This window comes from Mus musculus, chromosome 16, assembly GCF_000001635.26.
Source record: "Mus musculus strain C57BL/6J chromosome 16, GRCm38.p6 C57BL/6J".
In the NCBI taxonomy this organism is placed as follows: domain Eukaryota; kingdom Metazoa; phylum Chordata; class Mammalia; order Rodentia; family Muridae; genus Mus; species Mus musculus.
This window is the reverse complement of record NC_000082.6, coordinates 97027083-97047103: the sequence shown is the minus strand read 5'-3', so window position 1 is coordinate 97047103 and position 20021 is coordinate 97027083. Positions and strand designations below refer to the sequence as shown.

Below are 20021 nucleotides of genomic sequence, written 5' to 3'. Positions count from 1 at the left end.
ACACGTGCACCTCACAAGTGTCTGTACTCCAGTTTCAGGAGACCTGACATCTTCACACAGACATATATGCAAGCAAAACACCAATGCACATAAAAGGACTATTTACAATAGAATCACAGCCAATAAATACTTAAGAATAAATCTCACACTAAAAGAGACAGAAATCAAAGGAGAAATATGTTTTCCATGAGTGGAGGTTCATTGTTAAGAGGGAACAGAACTAAACAGAGAATTCTCAGCTGAGCAAACTCGAATGGCCAAGAAGCACCTAAAAAGATGTTCAACATCCTTAGTCATCAGGCAAATGCAAATCAAAACGACCCTGAGATTCCACCTCACACCAGTCAGAATGGCTAAGATCAAAAACTCAGGTGACAGCAGATGCTGGTGAGGATGTGGAGAAAGAGGAACACTCCTCCATTGCTGGTGGGATTGCAAACTGGTACAAACACTCTGAAAATCAGTCTGGTGGTTTCTCAGAAAATTGGACATAGTACTACCCGAGGACCCAGCTATACCACCTCTGGGCATATACCCAGAAGATTCTCCAACATGTAACAAGGACACATGCTCTACTGTGTTCATAGCAGCCATATTTATAATAGCCAGAAGCTAGAAACAACCCAGATGTCTCTCAACAGAGGAATGGATACAGAAATTGTGGTACATTTACACAATGGAATACTATTCAGCTATTAAAAAGAATGACTTCATGAAATTCACAGGAAAATTACTTGAAACTTGAAAATATCATCCTGAGTGAGGTAACCTAGTCACAAAAGAACACACATGGTATGTACTCACTGATAAGTGGATATTAGCCCAAAAGTTCAAAATACCCAAGATACAATTCACAGATAACATGAAGCTCAAGAAGAGGGAAGACCAAAGTGTGGATGCTTCAGTGCTTCTTAGACGGAAGAACAAAATACTCACAGAAGGAAATAGGGAAATAAAGTGTGGAGGAGAGACAGAAGGAAAGGCCATCCAGAGACTGTCCTACCTGGTGATCCATCCCACATACAGTTGCCAAACCTGCATGATATTGTGAATGACAGGAAGTGCTTGCTGACAGGAGACTGTCTCCTGAGAGACTCTGCCACAGCCTGACAAATACAGAGGTGGATGCTCGAAGCCAACCATTGGACTGAGTGGGGAATATCTGATGGTGGAGTTGGAGAAGGGAGTGAAGGAGCTGAGAAGGTTTGCAGCCCCATGGGGGAAGCAACAGTGCCAATCGGCCATGTTTCAAAAGGTGCTGCCTGTGAGGAAGGGATACTCCCAGCTATACCCATTCTATTACTGTTGCTTAGAAAGTAGTCCTGCTTGGGTAATCAATCACTAAAGTCTCTTCCTTCTGACCTCCAACTCCACACCTCACATGGCTGACTGAGGAAGACCCGAGAGACTGCAATGGAGGTGTGGAAGCCCTTGGTCCAGATCTGTAGCATCTGTACTTTTCCTGCTGAGCTTGGACCTGCAGCCTTTGAAGGACTGCTTGGTGATTGGCACCATGGCATGCAAACAAGACTGCAGTCCTGAAAATATAGTTTCAGGGTGAGCACTGCACCTTTGCTGGGACCTACTGTGCATAAATATGGGAAGGATCCTGGGCTGCCAAGTGAATGGGGTAGGGACTTCATTGAAAGGCCATGCTTGTATACCTGCTTTCCCTGGACTCTCTGTGTCCTTCCCCCTCACAGCTTTTCCTGGGTCATCATGTTCATAACCCCAAATCTCTCAGAGATCCTTCTATTGAGAACCCAATATAGGTATCCAGAGACTTGGCTGCCCAGGTCACTGGAGCTGATACAGGGGTGTAGATACTGAGGGATGACTATATTCACTGAGCATTTGTTATGTGCCTGTGTGAGAAATAGCTACAATGATGGGTGAGAGTGTGTGTGTGTGTGTGTGTGTCTGTATGATGTGTGTTTGTGTGATGTCTGTATGTATGTTTGTGATGTGTGTATGTGTGATGTGTGTATGTGTGTTTGTGATGTATATATGTGTTTGTATGATGTGTGTGTGTGTTTGTGTGTGTCTGTAGGTGTTTGTGTGTGGATGTGTGTGGATGTGTTTGTGATGTGTGTATGTGTGCATGTGTGTGTTTGTGATGTGTGTGATATGTGTGTGTGTGCATGTGTGTGTTTGTGATGTGTGTGATATGAGGTCATGAGGTTGATGCAAATTCCAGGTGGGGATCAGAAATGGATGTTAGGTTTCTCAATTGTTTTCCAACTTTTTTTTTTTCTGACAGAGTCTATCACTGAACCAACTCTGTTAGGCTGACTGCCAGTGAGCTCTGGGGAAATCTTCCTTGTCCCCAACACTATTTAATTGTTCTCTGTGTTGGAGATCTGAACTCAGGTCTTTAGATTTTTCCCAGCCAGCCTCTACTGCCTGAGGCAGCTCTCCAGCCCCTATGATGGCTTTAGCTGGATTGCTCTACTGTTGTTCTTTAGAAGCAAAGATACGGGGAGGTGTTTGGACACAGGTATTTAGTGGCCTGCATGACATCATTGCTTTAGAACCTGGAGCTGAACTAACAAGGGGGAGAAGCAACAGTCGCAGAGGTATAAAATCCCGACTTTCAAGGTAGCTCTTGCACTACACAGGGCAATAGGTTTCAAAAGAAGTCACTCAACAGTATAAGTGTGGCTTCCTAAGACTGAAGAGCCCCCCAGGATCTTGGACTGGTGACAAGGTATAGGCTGCAGTTGGCCACCTTGTAGTCTGTGGCCCTGAAGCTCAGGCCCAAGTAACAGTCTTGCTCAGTGTGATGGCGAGGTTCATGTCATCATGACACAAACTCTCAGTCATCTGAGAGGAGAGAACACCAATTGAGAACTTGCCTCCGTGTAAGTTTGGTCTGTAGGTAAGCCTGTAGAGTATTTTCCTAATTAGTGATTGATGTGGGAAGACCCAGGTGTCATCTCTCAGTGGATGAAGTCATCCCTGAGCGGCTGGTCCTAGGTACTGTAACAAAGCAAGATGAGCAAGCCATGGGGAGCAAGCAGTAAGCAGAACTGCATGCTACCCTATCCCCACCCCATGGCCTCTGCTTAAGCTCCTGCCTCCAGGTTCTGGCCTGCCTGAGTTCTCCAAGTCTTGGCTTCCTTCTGAGGACTACAATGTTGAAGTATAAACCAAATAAATAAACCCCTTTCCTTCAAGTTGCTTTGTTCTTGATGTTCAGGGAGTGTTGCTGTGACAGATCTAACCATTTATTTTGGGGAGGGTTGTGGAAGGACTCTGGAACTTTGGTCTGGAAGAGAGTATTCAAACCTTGATGAGAAGTCTTTTTGGGAGTGTGAAAGATAAGAATGTTGAGAGAAATTCAGAAGATGGATTCCCTGAGTGCAAAGTTCCAGAAGGAACTTTGAGAGTCACTAAAAGATAATCAGAAGCATTACATAGTTTGAATTAAGAATCTGGTTGTGGTCAGTTGGAACTGAAGAGTCAGCCATGATTAACAAGAGACAAGAGATCAGCATCACTGAAATGAAACCTTTTTTTGGTAATGGGACAGTCAGTGGTAGTCAGCTGGGACTGAGGAATTAGCTGTGGTTAAGAAGAGACCAGCATCACTGACCTGAAATCTCCTGGGAAGTGTTTCCTCAGAGCCAGCACACAGAACCTGTGTTTCAGAGGCAACCAAGGTTGTACCTCATGCTAGCAACCAAACTTGCTAGTGTAAGAGTCACACAGGTGGTGCAGGTTTTGAAAGTATGAAGGGGTCGTGGAGAGCAGCTGAGGCTTGGCAGTGTGAGAGGCGAGGAGAGGGCATTGGTGAAGGGTAGCTTCAGTGGCCGTTGAAGGCCTAGAATTAAAGGGGTCACACAGAAAAGTTGAGGCATGGCACCATGAAGAGGGACCGTTGGTGAAAAGTGCAGCCCAGTTGCAATGCCAGGAGATTGGAGCTACTGGTACCATGGGATAGCCACCAAGAACAGCAGTAACCATGGAATGGAGGCTGCCTGGAAGACAAGCTGTGTGCACTGCAGTGGGTGGAGCTCGAGACCGGAACACAGAGGCTTGTGAATGAATGGCAGACACTGGACACTGAATTACACAGTTGGAGTTTGGCTTTGCTTTGATTCGGTTATGACTGTGCCCTGGTTCTTCCCCCTTGAAGTAAGAAACTATTTAATTTATTTTTGATTTTATAGGAGCCCACAGTTGAGAGACATTAAACATTTACAAAGGAGATTTTTTTAGTTTTACTGAGACTTTGGCTTTTAAAAGAAAAATAACTTTTGAAGTGTTTGAATTTGTAAGGCTGTGGGACATTATCAGTCTGTAAAAATGTTATATATTGTGATTTTTTTATTAGTGGGGATGAACAAGAAAGGAAAGGTTGTGGTTTAACAATTTCATGTGTCAAGTTGACAAGGGGTCAATTGTGCTGGCTAGATTTATGTTAACTTGACACAAACTATAGTCATCTGAGAGGAGGGAACCTTGATTGAGAAAATGCCTTCATAAGATCAGGCTATAGGCAAGCCTGTAGGCATTTTCTTAATTAGTGATTGATGGTTGAGGGTCAACCCATTTTGGGTGATGCCATCCCTGGGCTGGTGATCCTAGGTGCTATAAGAAAGCAGGCTGAGCAAGCCATACAGAGCAAGCCAGTAAGCAGCACCCCTCCATGGCCTCTGCATCAGCTTCTGCCTCCTACTTGAGTTCCTGGCTTGGCTTCTTTCTGTGATGGACTACAGTGTGGAAGTGTAACCCTTTCCTCCCTGAGTTGCTTTGGTAATGGTGTTTCATCATAGCGACAGTAACTCTAGCTAAGGCATTCAGGCTATGAAGATGCTGCCTGTATCTCCGTGGTAGAAGTTACTTTCTCTGGGCTGATATGGAATTAGGTCCCTTGACTTGATTTCTGGTAGATATCTCCATGTGTGAGGTGTGAGGTGGGAAGTATAAGGTGTGAGCTATGAGGTGTGAACTGTGGGATGTGAGGTCTGAGCTGTGAGGTGTGAGCTGTGAAGCTGAGTGCCCTGGAAGTTTGAGGAAGTTGCTTGAGTCCAAAGCACAACAAGACAGAAGACACAGAGACCCTGCAGGCTCTCAGGAGCCCCATCCTCTCTCTATTGCCTATCCCCTCTTTCCCTTCATCCTCTCCTCTGCCTGCTGCTTTCTCAATTCCTGAGTTCTCCTTCATTACTGAGTTTTATCCATTCTCTTTTCTCTAGAGTCCCTTTCTACCAAGTTGGGAAATGACCTCAGCTCTCCTCTAGGTCCAGGCATTTGCCTACACCAAGTCATCCCCTCCTTTGGCCACAATGATGTTTCTGAGGACAAGCTTTTGGGTTCCCCTCCCCTCATTGTGCCCCATGGACCTCTTGTGCCAGATGTGAGTTTGATATGCTACACAGAGCCTCAGGTTACACTTAGAGCAGGTGAAGGATCTCATGAGTGTCTTCAAGTTGGAAGGACCCCTCTGGCTGAGACAGGAATGAAGAAATTCTCCAAATTGAGGGGGAGAAAATCAAATATGAATGTCAAAAGAGAGCTGTGGCTTACAAGATAAAACAAATGTTGACATGAGAAGGGGACCAGTGAGAAGGTCCAGGAGTAATGGGGGTGGGGATAAAGAAGGGTGTGGCAGACAGTAAATGGAAAGGAGAATACACTAATACACTTTTTTTTTATCCTTGAGGAACAAACTATAAAATGAAAATGATTGAGAGTGTCATCAATGCCTTATCTTCTGTGAAGACTCTCAGCATTCCACTGCTGGCCTCTCTCAGCCGTCCCCTTTCAGAGACCATCCCTTCAGCCCATTGGACACCCCATTAGGGGCATTCTCTTTCTCTTCACTGAGGTGTTAGCCTCTCAAAAAATCATCCCTGTTACCATTTCCCTTGGTCTGTATTTGTTTACTGGGTGGCATCCTTCTGGAAGCTGATTGAATGGCAGGGTGTTCCACTGCCTAGCTAAAAAAAATGCAGACTTGGAATTAAGACCTTGAAGATGTCTTGATTTAAAATTTGGGGAATAAAGTTGGTTCAGAGAGAAAAAAATAAGAGCAGGGCTCATCATCATCTCTTTACCCTGGTGTCAGAGATTGGATTCATCCCCAGCTGTTGGGAAGGTAATTCAGCTATCCTGCTCAGGAGATACAAATCAGCTTCAGTGGCCACCTAGCCCTAGGCAGGAGGCCTCCCATCATCACCTGCTTGGTCCGGTTAGAGCTGGGGCTTTCCTCTGCCTTGCAGGTAATGACAGACAGGGCAAGCATTTAGACCCAGGTAGTTGGGCATGCTGGGTAGACACTGAGTGCCCCATGATCCCTAAAGTGGCAAAAATGCATGGACGTCCCTATGGACTCTTTCTGGAATATTTCTATTATTGGGAGGTTTTAGAGAGTTCTCAGAACAATGATGATTTTCCATACAGGTTTTAAACATCTTTAAAGGGTTTATGTGTAAAGAATTATTTTTCTTGTTCTACTGTTTTTGATTATCTCTCTTCTCTTCACTCTGTCATGTTTGTGTGTGATGGCAGAGGGTTAGAGTCTCCATGTTCATGTGCATGGATACAGGCACGCATGTGTCATGGTATGCATATAGAGGTCAGAGAAAACTCTGTGTCAGTCTTTACCATCCACTTTGCTTAAGATGAGTCTGTTCTTCATCACTATGCACATCAGGCTAATAGCTTTCGGGAATCCTTCTGTTCCCACCTCCCATCTGTGCTTAGGAGCACCAGGACTACAGACACGTGTGCCGTTTTGGCTAGCCATTCTGAGGATTTGAACTCAGAGCTTAACACTTGCAGAGTAAGGAGTTGACCCACTGTCATTCCCCCAGCCTGAATTTTTTGAGGTTTTGTATTCATTTCCTTTTCTAACAGACTTATTCTTCCATCTTTGGAGGATTAAGAGAAGCTAATCCCTAGAGCCCAGCTCTCTTCCTCCAGGAGACTCATGTACTCTCCTTGTCTTCTTTATTCTCTATTGGTTATTTTATGTATTTATATTTCAAATGCTGTCCCCATTCCTAGTCTCTCTGCTGCAAACTCCCCATCTCATCCCCCATCTCCTTTGTCTCTAAGAGGGTGCTCCTCCACCCACCCACCATTCCTGCCTCACCACTCTAGCATCCCCCTAAAGCCTCCACAGGACAAAGAGCCTTCCCTCCCATTGATGCCAGATAAGGCAATCCTCTGCTACATATGTAGCTGGAACCATGGGTCCCTCCACATATACTCTTTGGTTGGTGGTTTAGTCCCTGGAATCTCTGAAGGAAGGGTCCAGTTAGTTGATATTGTTATTCTTTTTATGGGGTTACAATCCCCTTCATCTCCTTCACTCCTTCCCCTAACTCCTCCATTAGGGTCCTCAGACTCAGTCTGATGGTTGGTTGTGAGTATTTCCAACTGTTTCAGTCAGGTGCTGACAGAGTCTCTCAGGGGACAGCCATACTAGGCTCCTGTCAGCAAGCACTTTTTGGAATCAGAAATAGTGTCTGGGTTTGGTGTCTGCAGATGGGATGGATCTCTAGGTGGAGCAGTCTCTGGATGGCCTTTGTTTTAGCCTCTGCTCTTTTTTTTTTTGTCCCTATGTTTCCTTTGGACAGGAACAATTCTGTGTTAAATTTTTGAGATGGGTGGGTGGCCCTATCCCTGAGCTGGGTACCATACCTATCTATTGGAAGTTGTCTTTACAGGTCCTATCCCCTCTTTGTTGGGTATTTCGGCTAATGTCATCTCCATTGGGTCCTAGGAACCTCCCACTTCCCTGGAGTCTGGGACTTTCTAGCGGCTACCCCCAGTTTCACCCCACCCCACCTCATAGGCTAAAGGTCTAGTTCAATGTCTCAGGTTAAACTCTTTCCTTTAGAGCAGGGTGCAGTGTGTTGCTAATGAAATGGTTGTTTAATTAGACAAAGAATGACAGATGAATATGTTTGCTGATTTCTTTCCAGTGTCTGTGCGATGCAATTTTTATCTGTGTGCCATGCCTTGTTAGCATTAGAACAATATCTCCTTGGCCAGAATGGGCTTATTTTCAATGGTTCTTACCAAGGGTCCTCTCTCTGCCTTTCAGTTTTACGGGAGCCCTATACAGTCCGTGTGGAGGACCAGAAAACCATGAGAGGCAATGTCGCGGTGTTCAAGTGCATTATCCCCTCCTCGGTGGAGGCGTACGTCACTGTCGTCTCATGGGAGAAAGACACGGTTTCACTTGTCTCAGGTAGGCTGAGCGCCACTGCACATCCATTGTGAGGCTGCTTAGAGGTAGGAATGGGCCTCCATTTCTGTGTGATATATGGAAGGACACCTGGGGTTGTTATATCAAAGGATGAGTTTACCTTGGTTGACTCCATATTACAAATATTCCTGGTGGCATGCCTATGGTGCAGTTACCATACCTACTGGTATATAGTGGTCCCATTCTCATACTCATTGAAGAGTCAACTGATGAAGGGATGCTAATTACATGTACCATGCCCTAGCCACAACTTGTATGGGGAAATTGAGGTTTTATTTTTGCATTCAAAAGCAGGTAAGTTGAGTACTGTGTCTCTGAGACACTTCATTGATGCATAGTGTATTGTGATGTTCAGGTGTGCTGATATTCTGGAACTGGGGTGTGGAAACAAAGCATTGGTTTCTGTTCTGTGTTCTGTTGATCCTTTCAAATGTCACACCATTAACCTTGAACATGCTGTTTCTATTGAGAATCTATGTTCTTTCTCATCAGAAGGATATGTTGGTATGGGATAGCTTCTCATCATGAATTGGGTATCTAGAAATTTCAAGGCCAGCACAGTCTGTGGTAAATCACAGTATATCCACCATCACCAGTATTGATGTTGGCTTTTTGCCCCACGCTCTTGACCTGGATAAGCCACCTAGGTAAAATTATCAGGTTTCCTCTCCTGTGTCTCCTTCCATTGTGACTTCTGGTGTCTTAAAATTGTCTTTCCATGGGGAAACCTTCTGATGCAGGATCTGTTGTGATATTCAGGAAGCAACTACTTTGTTCTTGGTGGTCTCAATGAACTAGGGCAAGAGGCTGCAGAAGTGTTTACATTAGCAGACATACATACACATGTGCATATATGCACATACACTACTTACATACACATAACACACACAGACACACACACACCTCTCTAGTGCTGTCCCTGGTAGCTATGGCATCCTGTGTATTCAAAGAGACAATCTGTAGCTCAGCCCTTCATGGAGATGCCTTGTTTTTGTTTCTGCTTGTTAATTACCTATAAGTCTGTCACCTGTCGCTTCATGTAAAGCAGCCACTTAAAAGATCCTAATGAAAATGAAGGTATGTCATTCTGAAAATATATTAAAGAACTACAGGACAGACCAGTGGTTTTAGTTAGTTAGTTAGTTAGCTAATTAGTTAGTTAGTTTATTTTTATGCTGCCTTTTCTGTTGGTTGGTTTTCTTTGCTGGGGATTGAGCAGAGACCTCCCATGTGTTGGTGACCATCCTGCCACACAGCTCCACCCCCAGGCCTTTTATGATTTTCATTTTGAGAAGAACCTCTTTATGTTAATCCTGGGTGGCCTTGAATTTGCAATCCTCCTGCCTCAGCCTCTTGAAGAGCTGGGATGACAGGGTTGTGACACCAAGCCTGGCTTTAGTAGTGACCTAGAGAGAAGATGAATCCCTCACACCTCAGGGCATGATAAGTTCTTGATGCAATGCTGATCAATTGTATAATCTGTTATGGTCTGATGGATCCTGAGTGATGCTGAGTTTCAGAAGTGAACATGATCGTGGTAATGAGAATAAACTCTTGTGCACCTCTGCTTGGCTGCATTCATGGTTTTTTACCTCTTTTCCTTAGAGGTTTGCATGGCAAATGGGGGATATTCTGAGACATTTATGTATTTGTTCAGTGTTGAAGAAAAGAGGCCTTCACATTGACATAGCTAAGCAGAGAGCATCCTGGGAGAGATCAGCCCCCATGCTGACATAATAGGCGTTGCACATCCCTGGAGGGAAAGGTTCTTCTCGGAAGGAGAATATTTAGAGCTCTGCTCACTGTCACCTTCACTGTGAGGTTTGGACTGAAGGCTATTCCACCATCACATAGCAACACATCCAGTTCAGGCCTCAGCATCTTCCCTGGGAGAGAAAGAGGTTTACCATGTTGCACTTGAGAGTGACACACGTCATCTCTGTTTTTATGAAATTCACATGGTAGTCACAGGTTCAATAATGAGGTCAGTGGGCCATGGGCCTGAAGGAAAAGAGGGACAAGTGCTATTGGGACTTTATCTTATGAAGGAACCCATCAATCGAAAACCATTTGTTTGTATGCCGGCTAGTTGGAGACAGACTCTAGTCAGCTATTCTGAATCCAATAGACCTTTAATTAGGCTGATGGCCTCAAGGCTCCAGACTTGTGCTAAGCTCTGACAGCAAAGGTGGGAGGGGTGAAGCTCTGTGACAGGATCTACTGGTGTCTGTGGGGATCCACAATGGGCCCACTGAGGGGACAAGGTAATGAAGTCACTGGAGGTGACAGTAAGAGTATCCAGGATGAAGGCCTGGGGGCCACTTGAGTTCAGAGCACCCAGAGTGCTTAGAGTATATGAGCAGCAGGTTTATGCAAATCTGTGGACCAGATGGTCTTTGGGAATCTTGACTAAGGAAATGGATATTTGTCCTCTACAAATGGGGATGGGCAATCCTCCCCTTACATCTTCTCTGAGACAAGGTCTCATGTTGTTCACTGCTGCTTTGCCACTTACTCCAGGCTATCTTCATGGATTCTCCTGTCTCTACCTCCCATCTCTCCATAGGAGTGTTGGGATTACAGATGCAGGCATCTGCATCCACCTTTATGTGGGGATCAGAACTCAGGCCCTCACTCACACTTGCATTGACAGCAATTTGGTCACAGAACATCTCTGCCTCCCCAGCCCCACTAAACTGCTTCTCAATGAAAGAAAAGTTGAATCATTTGATGAATTGCTACAAGAGGCAACAGAATGATGGCTATCCCATGGCACACTGCTTTTGTTCTTTTGAGCTGAGGAAATAAGCAAGATGCAGCAGGACTGGTCCAAGGGACTCTGATGTGTCTGTCTCAACAAACTCGCTGCATATTCTTCTATGTGAAAACCAAATTCTCTTTGGGGCGGGGGATGGGAATGGGGATGGTGGAGGCTACAGGTGGCCAGAGGCCCACTCAGAGACAAATTGTGCTTCCTTTTACTCCTGAAGTTCCCAATATTCAAGACATGAACGAGTTCATTTCTTTTGGATTACCTTTGCAAAGAATACTTTGGTAGCCTAATGGTAGGACTCCTGTAGTTACGCCAAAGATCATAATGCCTGATGCTTCCATTGCTATCTGCCACTGCCCTCAAACTCTAGTGGAATGGATAGGGGCCTAGATCTTGTATGCACACACCACAAACCCACATCCTTGTGAATATGGCGGACTTTGACACACTGTCTTCCTACACCACTGAAACGGGAACAGTGATACATAGGGATGCCTACATGGTTCAATGCCCCTTTGTCCTGTAGAGCAGCAAACATCCTTTGAATATTAATGCAACCTCATAAACACACAGTGAGTTGGCTATCAAAGTGCATGGAGTTGTTACTGCTGCCAAGAACCCTCAGACACAATCCCAGAGAACAATGATCCCGTCTTCCTTTGTGAGGTTTGTTCATAGTGCCCATTGAGAATTTCCTCCCATGTAGGGAGGCAGTGATGTGAGGGTCTGGCACTCCATCTCTGTTTCTGCTGATAAAGTTGTGAGAGTCTCTCCAGGGGCTCAGGCACGCTAACATCAAAGACGCAGCCAAAGGGGACCAGATTTGGAAAGTGGAAAAAGCAGACACTGTACCGTCCCTGTAGCAGCTGTCTCCCTCTGTAGTGTTCCTTAGCTGAAAACCCCTCTTTAGAGATGACCCAAGAGCTTTCTCTGATAGGATCCATGAATAAAGATCTAAAAACTGATTCTCTCCTGCCCACATTTGGGATTAAAGGAAGGGGTTTTCTGTCCTCATAGAATTAGAAAGGGCACAGACTAGTAGTTTGCATCAAACCTTTGTGTAGGTCTTGGGACAAAACTGTGTCTGGATGTCATAGATAACCAGGGGATGACTCTGAGAAGTAACCCCTGTTGGCACACTTTGGGGATACTTTTTGTCTTATAAAGCTCAGAGAGAGTAGCAGATAGACAGACAGTCAGGGGAATGGGCAAAGGCTTCAGGTCACAGAAGTTGCCTGGGGAAGTAGGGAAAGTTCTAGAGAATAGTATTATGTAAGAAAGCCTTTGCATTTTATGGAGGAAGGGAGACTAATTAAAAGATAGGTAGAGTAGAGCAAATTAGGAAAGGCTTCCCTTCAGCACAGCCAACCAAGCTGTGCTGAGGGTAGCTTGGATACAATCCATTTTCACTAAAGGAGAGATGCTGGGTCAATAGCTGTACCATAGTGGGGGTCTAGGGGTGTGCATGCTTTGTGACTATATCTGTAGACTTGGAACAACAGCTCCCTTCTTGGCACTGAGAGTTTAATTTTACAACCAGGGCTGAGTGTTTGCAGGTAGTCTGTTACTTTACTGTTTGGGTCATTATCCTGTTAGCAACCAGAACATTCTGGAGTTGAAGGGGTAATGAGGTCATCACTGGTGTGATGTAAGGACGAAGATGTCATTGACAGACCTCATGTTTGACTTCAAATATGCCAGGAAATCCCTGTGTGAAGGAAACATTAGAGAAGAATGTGTAAGAACCAGGTAAAACTGAGTGGAGCATTCCCAGACTGGGTTTTATCCATGTATGTTAGCTAATTTCACCTACATTTACTTTTAGCAAACAGGAGCCTCATTCACAGCACAGAAAGCTCAATGCAGGGGTTGGAATCAGAAGGTTTGAGGAGGGTGTGGTGTGTGTGGCATGCTGGGCCTGCTCCCTGAGAAAGCTCTGAGAGGAGAGCGAAGTACTTCCATTTGAAAGCCATTCATTACATTTAGCTAAGCCTGTTGCTCTGGGAACTAGCTGTCTATGTTCTGTCTCCCTGAGTATGATTGGAACCAGGTTAGTTGTGATTCTGCTCAGTTTCCTAAGGACCCTGAGATGGGGCTGTGTATTGTCAGCAGCTGGGTTTGATGCCCTTGAACAAGTAGGTCCCTGAGCAACAGAGCACCGTGTCCTTTCAAGAGGAAGAACTTTACCCTCCATGCTGCAAGTTGTGCATTGCAGAGCAGATTCCCAAACCACAGAAGCAGGGCCACAAGCCACAGCCATAGTAGTGCTCTTATGAAAGAGAAAAGAGCAGTGAGTGAGCAGACTTAGCCTGAGCTGGGGACACCTCAGATATCAGAGGTGTCCATCTGTGCATACATTTGTACAGTGAATTTGATATGTGTATGATGTATGTGTGGGGTGATATGTGTGTCGCTATGCTGTGCATGTGACAAGTACACAAGCATGTGCTATATGTGGCAAGTGTGTGTAAAACTCAGCATGGGTTCTTTGAAGCAGTCTCCCACACCTTCCAAATGACTTTTCTGTATTTCCAAGAGGAAATGGCTTTCAGTTGTGACTCAGAGCGCTAACTGGGGATACAGGGACAGGTGTCTCTGGTTTTAGTTTCAGTGTCCTCAAGTGGGCACTCATGGCTTCACAGGTCCATCCACAGTAAAGGACAGGAGGCTGGAGACTGAAACTCTATGCTTATCCCCCCTTCTTAATCTTGGCTGTCTGAATCACACCCCCCCCCCCTCAGACATAATCTCCCAGGGTACTCTATGCATGTGTCAAGAATCCCTAAGATCAGGTCAACTTTGGTCACTTGCTAAAATTCAGAAGATCGCTAATACAGTTAACTGCCATACCCACGCTGAGACTGTTAAAACGGAGGGACTCAGAGGGAAGAGTCAGCAGAGAGAAAAAGCACAAGGGCCTGAGAGGATAGCCACACTGGAGCTTCAGTTCCCTTCCCACAAAGTCACAAAGGACAAACTAAATTCTAGCAGCAGAAAGCTGTGATAAAGCTACAATATATACTGACAGTGGGGTCAGGGTTTCAAGGTCAGGCCATACAGGCACCCTCATCCTGGACACTCCAGGAGGGGCAAATATTCAGCTCAAATTGCATTTATTTATACAGTTCAGGCAAGTGACCACCCTTACAAACCGGGTAACAAGGCCCTTCGAAGTCCCTGTTTGCAGACAACAGCAACAGGTTCACCATGTGAGCTGACCTCTCTTAACAGCAACAGTCTCAGAGCTACTGTCTCTTTCTGTACCACACAACTTTTTTGAGTTGATGGGTCATGGGCTTCACACCCCCCAGAATCGTAATTTTAATATAAACATCAATATTGCTAAGAAGGTGAGTGGGCACAATGGCACTAATGCCAAATATTCCCAACCTCAAAAAGAGATCTTACTCCAAATGACTTGCATGTTCCCAAAGATCATTGTCTGGAAGGAATCACTTGTGCTTCTGCTTAGTGAACATGTGACTGGCTTCAGTCTGTTCACAGGGGAGCCTTTCTATACAACTCTGTCCCTGGGATGCATGGATCTTCATGTAAGAGACAGGTGTGCCAAACCCCAAATGTAACCAAGGATGGCCGTGAACCCCTAATCCTTCTGAGATTACAGGTGTGCATTCCAATGCCTTGTTTATGAGGTCCTGAGGCTCAAACCCACAGCTTTGTATACTTTAGGCAAGTACCCTACCAACTAAGCTACATCCCAGACCTCACCACATCCTTTATATAGACAACATTATTCAATGAGTAAGGTGTCCTGAATGAGGCTTGACATAAACATTGGCCATTGTTGCCACTTGTATCATGACATAAACACTGGCCATTGTTACCATTTGTATCATGACATAAACACTGGCCACTGTTACCATTGTATCATGTTCTCAGTGTGCTTCTGGAACACACTGCAGTTGTATGTAAAGAACTTGTTAAAACAGAAAAGCAAAGGTAATTCAGGAAGAGTTGTCAACATGCAAAGGGTGCAGAGGATGTTGAGAGTGAATGATCAGGAGCCCCACCGCTGTGGCACTGAAGCACCAGGACGGTGTGAACTACCACAGTACAGGATTTTCATAACAAATGCCCTTACACTGACTTAAGTGTTTCCTCAAATATAAATTAGATGGTAGAAAATTAGCAACAAACTGGCAGGAAAGGAAACAGAACTTTTTGCTTTAGCTATCATGGGTGATTCGCAGTACAGGCACACAGGAATGTTTACAGGGTACAAATGGTGCAGTAGCTCTCCGTGGCATTGCACACACACATCAGCCTTTAGAGACAGCCATATCACAATCCCATCAGGTGCTATTCCCACCATCCTACTTCACAGATAAGGAAACTGAGGCCCAGAGAGCTTATCTCTAGATAATATCACCAATGGAGTGACCTGACATTTATAACAGTAATCTCTCATAAGGTAGAGATTTATCAAAGCAAGAAGGATATTTACAATTACATGAACCAAGATGGATTTAACTCTGGATATTTGGTGTATTTAGGGTATTTAATTGTGTTTTGAAGGCAACATGATTAATGTCTTTGGACGTATGTTGTGTAAAAGCAAATACACAAAATTCCCTAAGCAAAGATAATAGTACTTTTATTATTTAACATTTTATTGATATATAATTGTATATTTTTCATGGAGTATAATAATTTAATCTAATAATAATTAGATTAAGTATTTAATGATGATCAACTCAGAGACATTTGCATACCCAACATCATAGTTTATGTTGTTTTATTTTAATGTCTTTATTTAGTATTTGATAGCTTTAAGCATGTATTCAAAGTATTATGGTTGTCTTTACCAGCGATTACCTGCTCTTATCCCCTTCCCCTTGTGCTGAGACCATTCTCAATAATAAGTGCTGTGTGTGTGTGTGTGTATATACCACTTAGTTATGTTTGCTTGCATGATCATGGCAGGGAGGTTATTTATTGAATCATAAAGAAAATTATTCCTCTTCCCTATGCAATCGTTAACTGCAAGTGGCCTCTGAGAAAGGAGCCAGCTCTCATGATTGTCTTGAATCACATCCCACATCCAGAATAAAATGTTGACAGGTTCAATCTTGTACAAAACTTGTGCTGGAAACCATAGAGGCTGTGAGGCCATAAGAGCAAAGGTCCTGCCCAGAAGACATTTCACAGCAGTCTTCCTGTCCTCCAGATTTTGCATTCTTTCCCCTTCCCTGCCCGCTCTTCTGGGATGTTTCCTGAGCTTTGTTGTGGATGATATACATCTCTCATTTAGATCTGAATATTCAACAGTTGCTTATTTTCACCACTTTGACTGACTGTGAATCTGTGCATTAAATGCCTGCTACATACTACAAAAGAAATGTCTTGACCAAGGCAGACAGTAGAACTAGTAGATGGATATATAAATAAATATATAGGAGGCCTTTTGATAACATCTACTTAGTAAATCCATCATAGTATGTGCCTACATGGGGCCAATAACATTCCTAGGCACAGGCTTTTTACCATGCCACAGTACCAGGCAGGGACTCCCTCCTATGGAGCAGGCATCAAATCCAATGAGAAAATGGTCGGTCACCACCATGGCATGTGTGCCGCTTTTACTTTACAGGTTGCTATGATGGCATCCAGGTCCTAGAGCTGGATAAGAAAGGTGATGGCTTTTCTTCTCCAGGCTCCTGAAAGATAAATTTTAGTTTCAAGACAATCTCTAATTTTTCCTTCCCCTCCACCAAGGATAGTATATTGTTGCTGGACACAGAGGAGGGACTTCACAAACATTTATTGAGTATATTTTGAATGGGAGAGTTTTCAAATTATTTCAAAAATTTCTAATTATTCTCATTACTTTAAGAAATGGATTCTCTTTTCTCCTACTTTTTTTTTCTAAAATTTTTTTTCTAAAATATGACTTCACATAACCTCTCTAGAGTACTTTGGTGGACAAATGAGAGGTGTCTTGGACTTTGCAGCTGACACGGAGCTACTCCGTGGGACAAGGGATCACCTAATTGCTACTATTCATTTTCCTCAGAGTGAACACTGTCTCTTTTATTTCCCTGAAATATTTTTTTTTGTCTTATCCCTTTCAGTTCTACACTGCAACATGTGTCAAGTCACAGAATACAGAACTTGCTTAGCATGCATGTAGCCCTGGGTTTGATTCCTAGAACCACATAAATTATATGTGGTGGCACACACCAGCACCTTGGAGCAGAACAGGAGTTATCAGGAGTTCAAGGTCATGCTGGAATATATAGTGAGTTGGGGCTAGCCTAAGATACTTGAGATTTTTCTCAAACAACAATGACATACATCTAATCAAAGCACAGCCCAAGCCACAGGAGCCTAGATACATGCCAAGGCCTTAATAAACATATCATGGCATTTTCCATGTTGTGGACCCACATTTATGTCTTCACAGCTTAGGATGCACCTGTCGCTCTATCTAAGCAACAGATGCCTCTGCACTCATGACATTTGCATGTGGATGCATGTCGTGCCACACTGTAATGGATATTTCACACCCAGTAATGATCATGGGTATTGCGATTATAGGATGTTCATAGGAGAACATTAGACCAACTTTATGACCTGGAAAAAGTAGACAGGAGAGGGTGACATGGTGAAAGAAGTAATGGGGAAAGTTGTGTGGCCAAGTAGGAAGCCTGTGAGCCTAGGTGAGGATGGAAAGACTCTCAGAGCATCCTTCCAACTCACTGCAGGACCATGTTTGTGCTGGAATGCTGAGTGAAGATGAGGAGATATCCAGAGAGTCCAAGCCACCGAAGTTTTGTGTTCAGAGCAGGGCACAGCCAGGGCCACGTGTATGTGTTTCTCTTTTTGCCATTATACTGTACTTAAAATTATTTCATCACCTTAATGTCAGCATGTGGGATGGGTATGACACCATTATAACCATGGCCACTTTTCACAAATCACATGATCTATTTACAAAGGGCATACATGTGATGGAGATGTGACAGACCCAGTGTATTTAGTGTTGGTGAGCCTCCTGTACTGAGAAGACCACAGGGACTAGTGGTTTGAAGGCTATTTCTTTAACAGTTCAGTGAAAGCCACATGCAGCTTTTTGAGTGGCTTCTGAAACAGACTTATAACTCAGAGCTTACTTCAGTCTCAAATATTTTATATTATACTTTGATACAAATAGAATGTCATGCCTATGTAGTCAAATGTTTTTCTAACGTTTCTGGAGAGAGAATATGTGCACATGTGCATGGGTACCTATGTACACATGTGTATGGTGTATATATGCATGTTTATGCATGCATGATATGTATGTATGTATAGGGTAATCATAGTCTCTTTCCATTGTAGGTGCTGTAACAGATCACTCTAGACTGGTTGATATAAAGAATAGGAATTGTTTCTTATAGTCCTAGAGAATCTAAGGTGCTGGGTAGTTTTACCTAGCAAGGCACCCTCCTGTTCACAGCTGTCTTCTTGTTTCCTTGTGGGATATGAGGGTAAAGGGCCCCTCTGGAGTCCTTTCATGGGGACTCTAATCATTCATGATCACATCCTTTGCCCTGGGTTTCACCTCTGCTTAGGTTCCATCTTAGGGAGTTGGAAGCACACAGGTGATTTGGCATTTACTCTGTGATAGATGAAAGCTTTCTTAGGTGGTTGGTTTCTGAGTTTGCTTTGTATGAGGGACGGATGGGCAAGTGATGAGTTTGATGGAATGGTGGCTGGTTAGTGTCACAACAAGAAGCACCCAAGTATCGTGACTTTTCAGCCTTCTGTGCTTCACCCTCTTCACCCCTGAGTAGACTGAGTACGGATTCATGCTTAGGGAAGCCTTGCATGCAGGGGGCAAATACATCCCTTTGTTTTCAGCTCAACTGCCTGTGAGCCTTCCATGCTCTCTTCATTTCTCCCTTGCTCTTGACTTTTGCTCATTTTCTGCTGTGTTCCTTTGTCCTTCTGTGCCTATAGCATCTCCTGTGGCAATTGTTCTTATACCAGGAAAAGAAAGGGTTTTTATGAAGAGCCTTCATGGAGTCATTTTCAGACCACAGATAATATTAGGAGAGAAAAGAGTACTGTGCACCCCCTTGCCTTAATTAGATGGTGACATTTTTAGTTCTCAACACTGCTATCCCTTTGAATTGAAACCCTATCATTGAAAAAGCCAAATGAACTTGAAAGTGAACAGGGCCATTTTCCAGAAGGGAACGCAGCCAGGCCAGATTCCTTGGTGGAGTGCCAGAGGGCACATGGGCCAGGTTTGCATGATGTGTTTCTTCAGTGATGGTTTCCAAGTGAGGAGGGTTCTTTAAACTGCATTGTCCCAGATTCAAAGTTTGCAAGATGCCTGTTTTCATGTTCTCACTGAAAATAATGGAGCACTGAAGGAAGTGTGATCTGTCCTTGCAGGTCATTTTTACACCATCTACAATGATTTCCTGAATGTGTTAGTAACATTACACTTGCCACTAAGTCAGGAAAAGTATGTGTTGTATATATACACTACATACATATACAAAACACACATACAAATATGCATGATTACATATATAAACATACAGAAACACACATAAGCATATACATATAAATGCAGTGCACAGACATGCACACAAAAACATACATACATGTAAATACATACATAATGCATACATAAACACATATAAATGCATATAACACACCACACACACACACACACACACACACACACACACACACACACACTACTCATGTTCATCACCTTACTACTATAGGATTGAAGGACAGCAGGCTTAGTTTATTTCTAGCCATCATATGTAACCAGCATTTAAACATCAAGGGAAACATAGTAATTTAAATGCACACTTACCTGTGACTTACATTTGAGTCTTTGTATCTCTCAGAGGGTTTTTGGACAGGATTAGGTGGGACAGAAACTGGGAATGAGAGGCAGGTATTGGAAATCAATGACAAGAGTGCAGAAAGGAGCGCGGGGAAATGAAGGGAAAACTAGAGGGAAATAGAAGCACACGGCTTCTGCACATCTGCTCCACC

At 43.9% G+C, this 20021-nt stretch overlaps 1 protein-coding gene across 4 annotated transcripts in view; it reads left to right on the top strand.

Annotated features, from left to right (window-relative positions):
• Dscam (DS cell adhesion molecule) overlaps positions 1–20021 on the top strand; it is a 583662-nt gene that overhangs the window by 124010 nt on the left and 439631 nt on the right. For all 4 annotated transcript variants that reach the window (XR_003951753.1, XR_003951754.1, XM_006522886.3 and 1 more), the window contains exon 3: positions 8060–8206. Coding sequence is in view for 2 of the 4 variants with exons in the window: in XM_006522886.3 (XP_006522949.1) it covers positions 8060–8206 (147 nt within the window). In the remaining 2 variants the exon portion in view is untranslated. The remainder of the gene's footprint in view (positions 1–8059; positions 8207–20021) is intronic.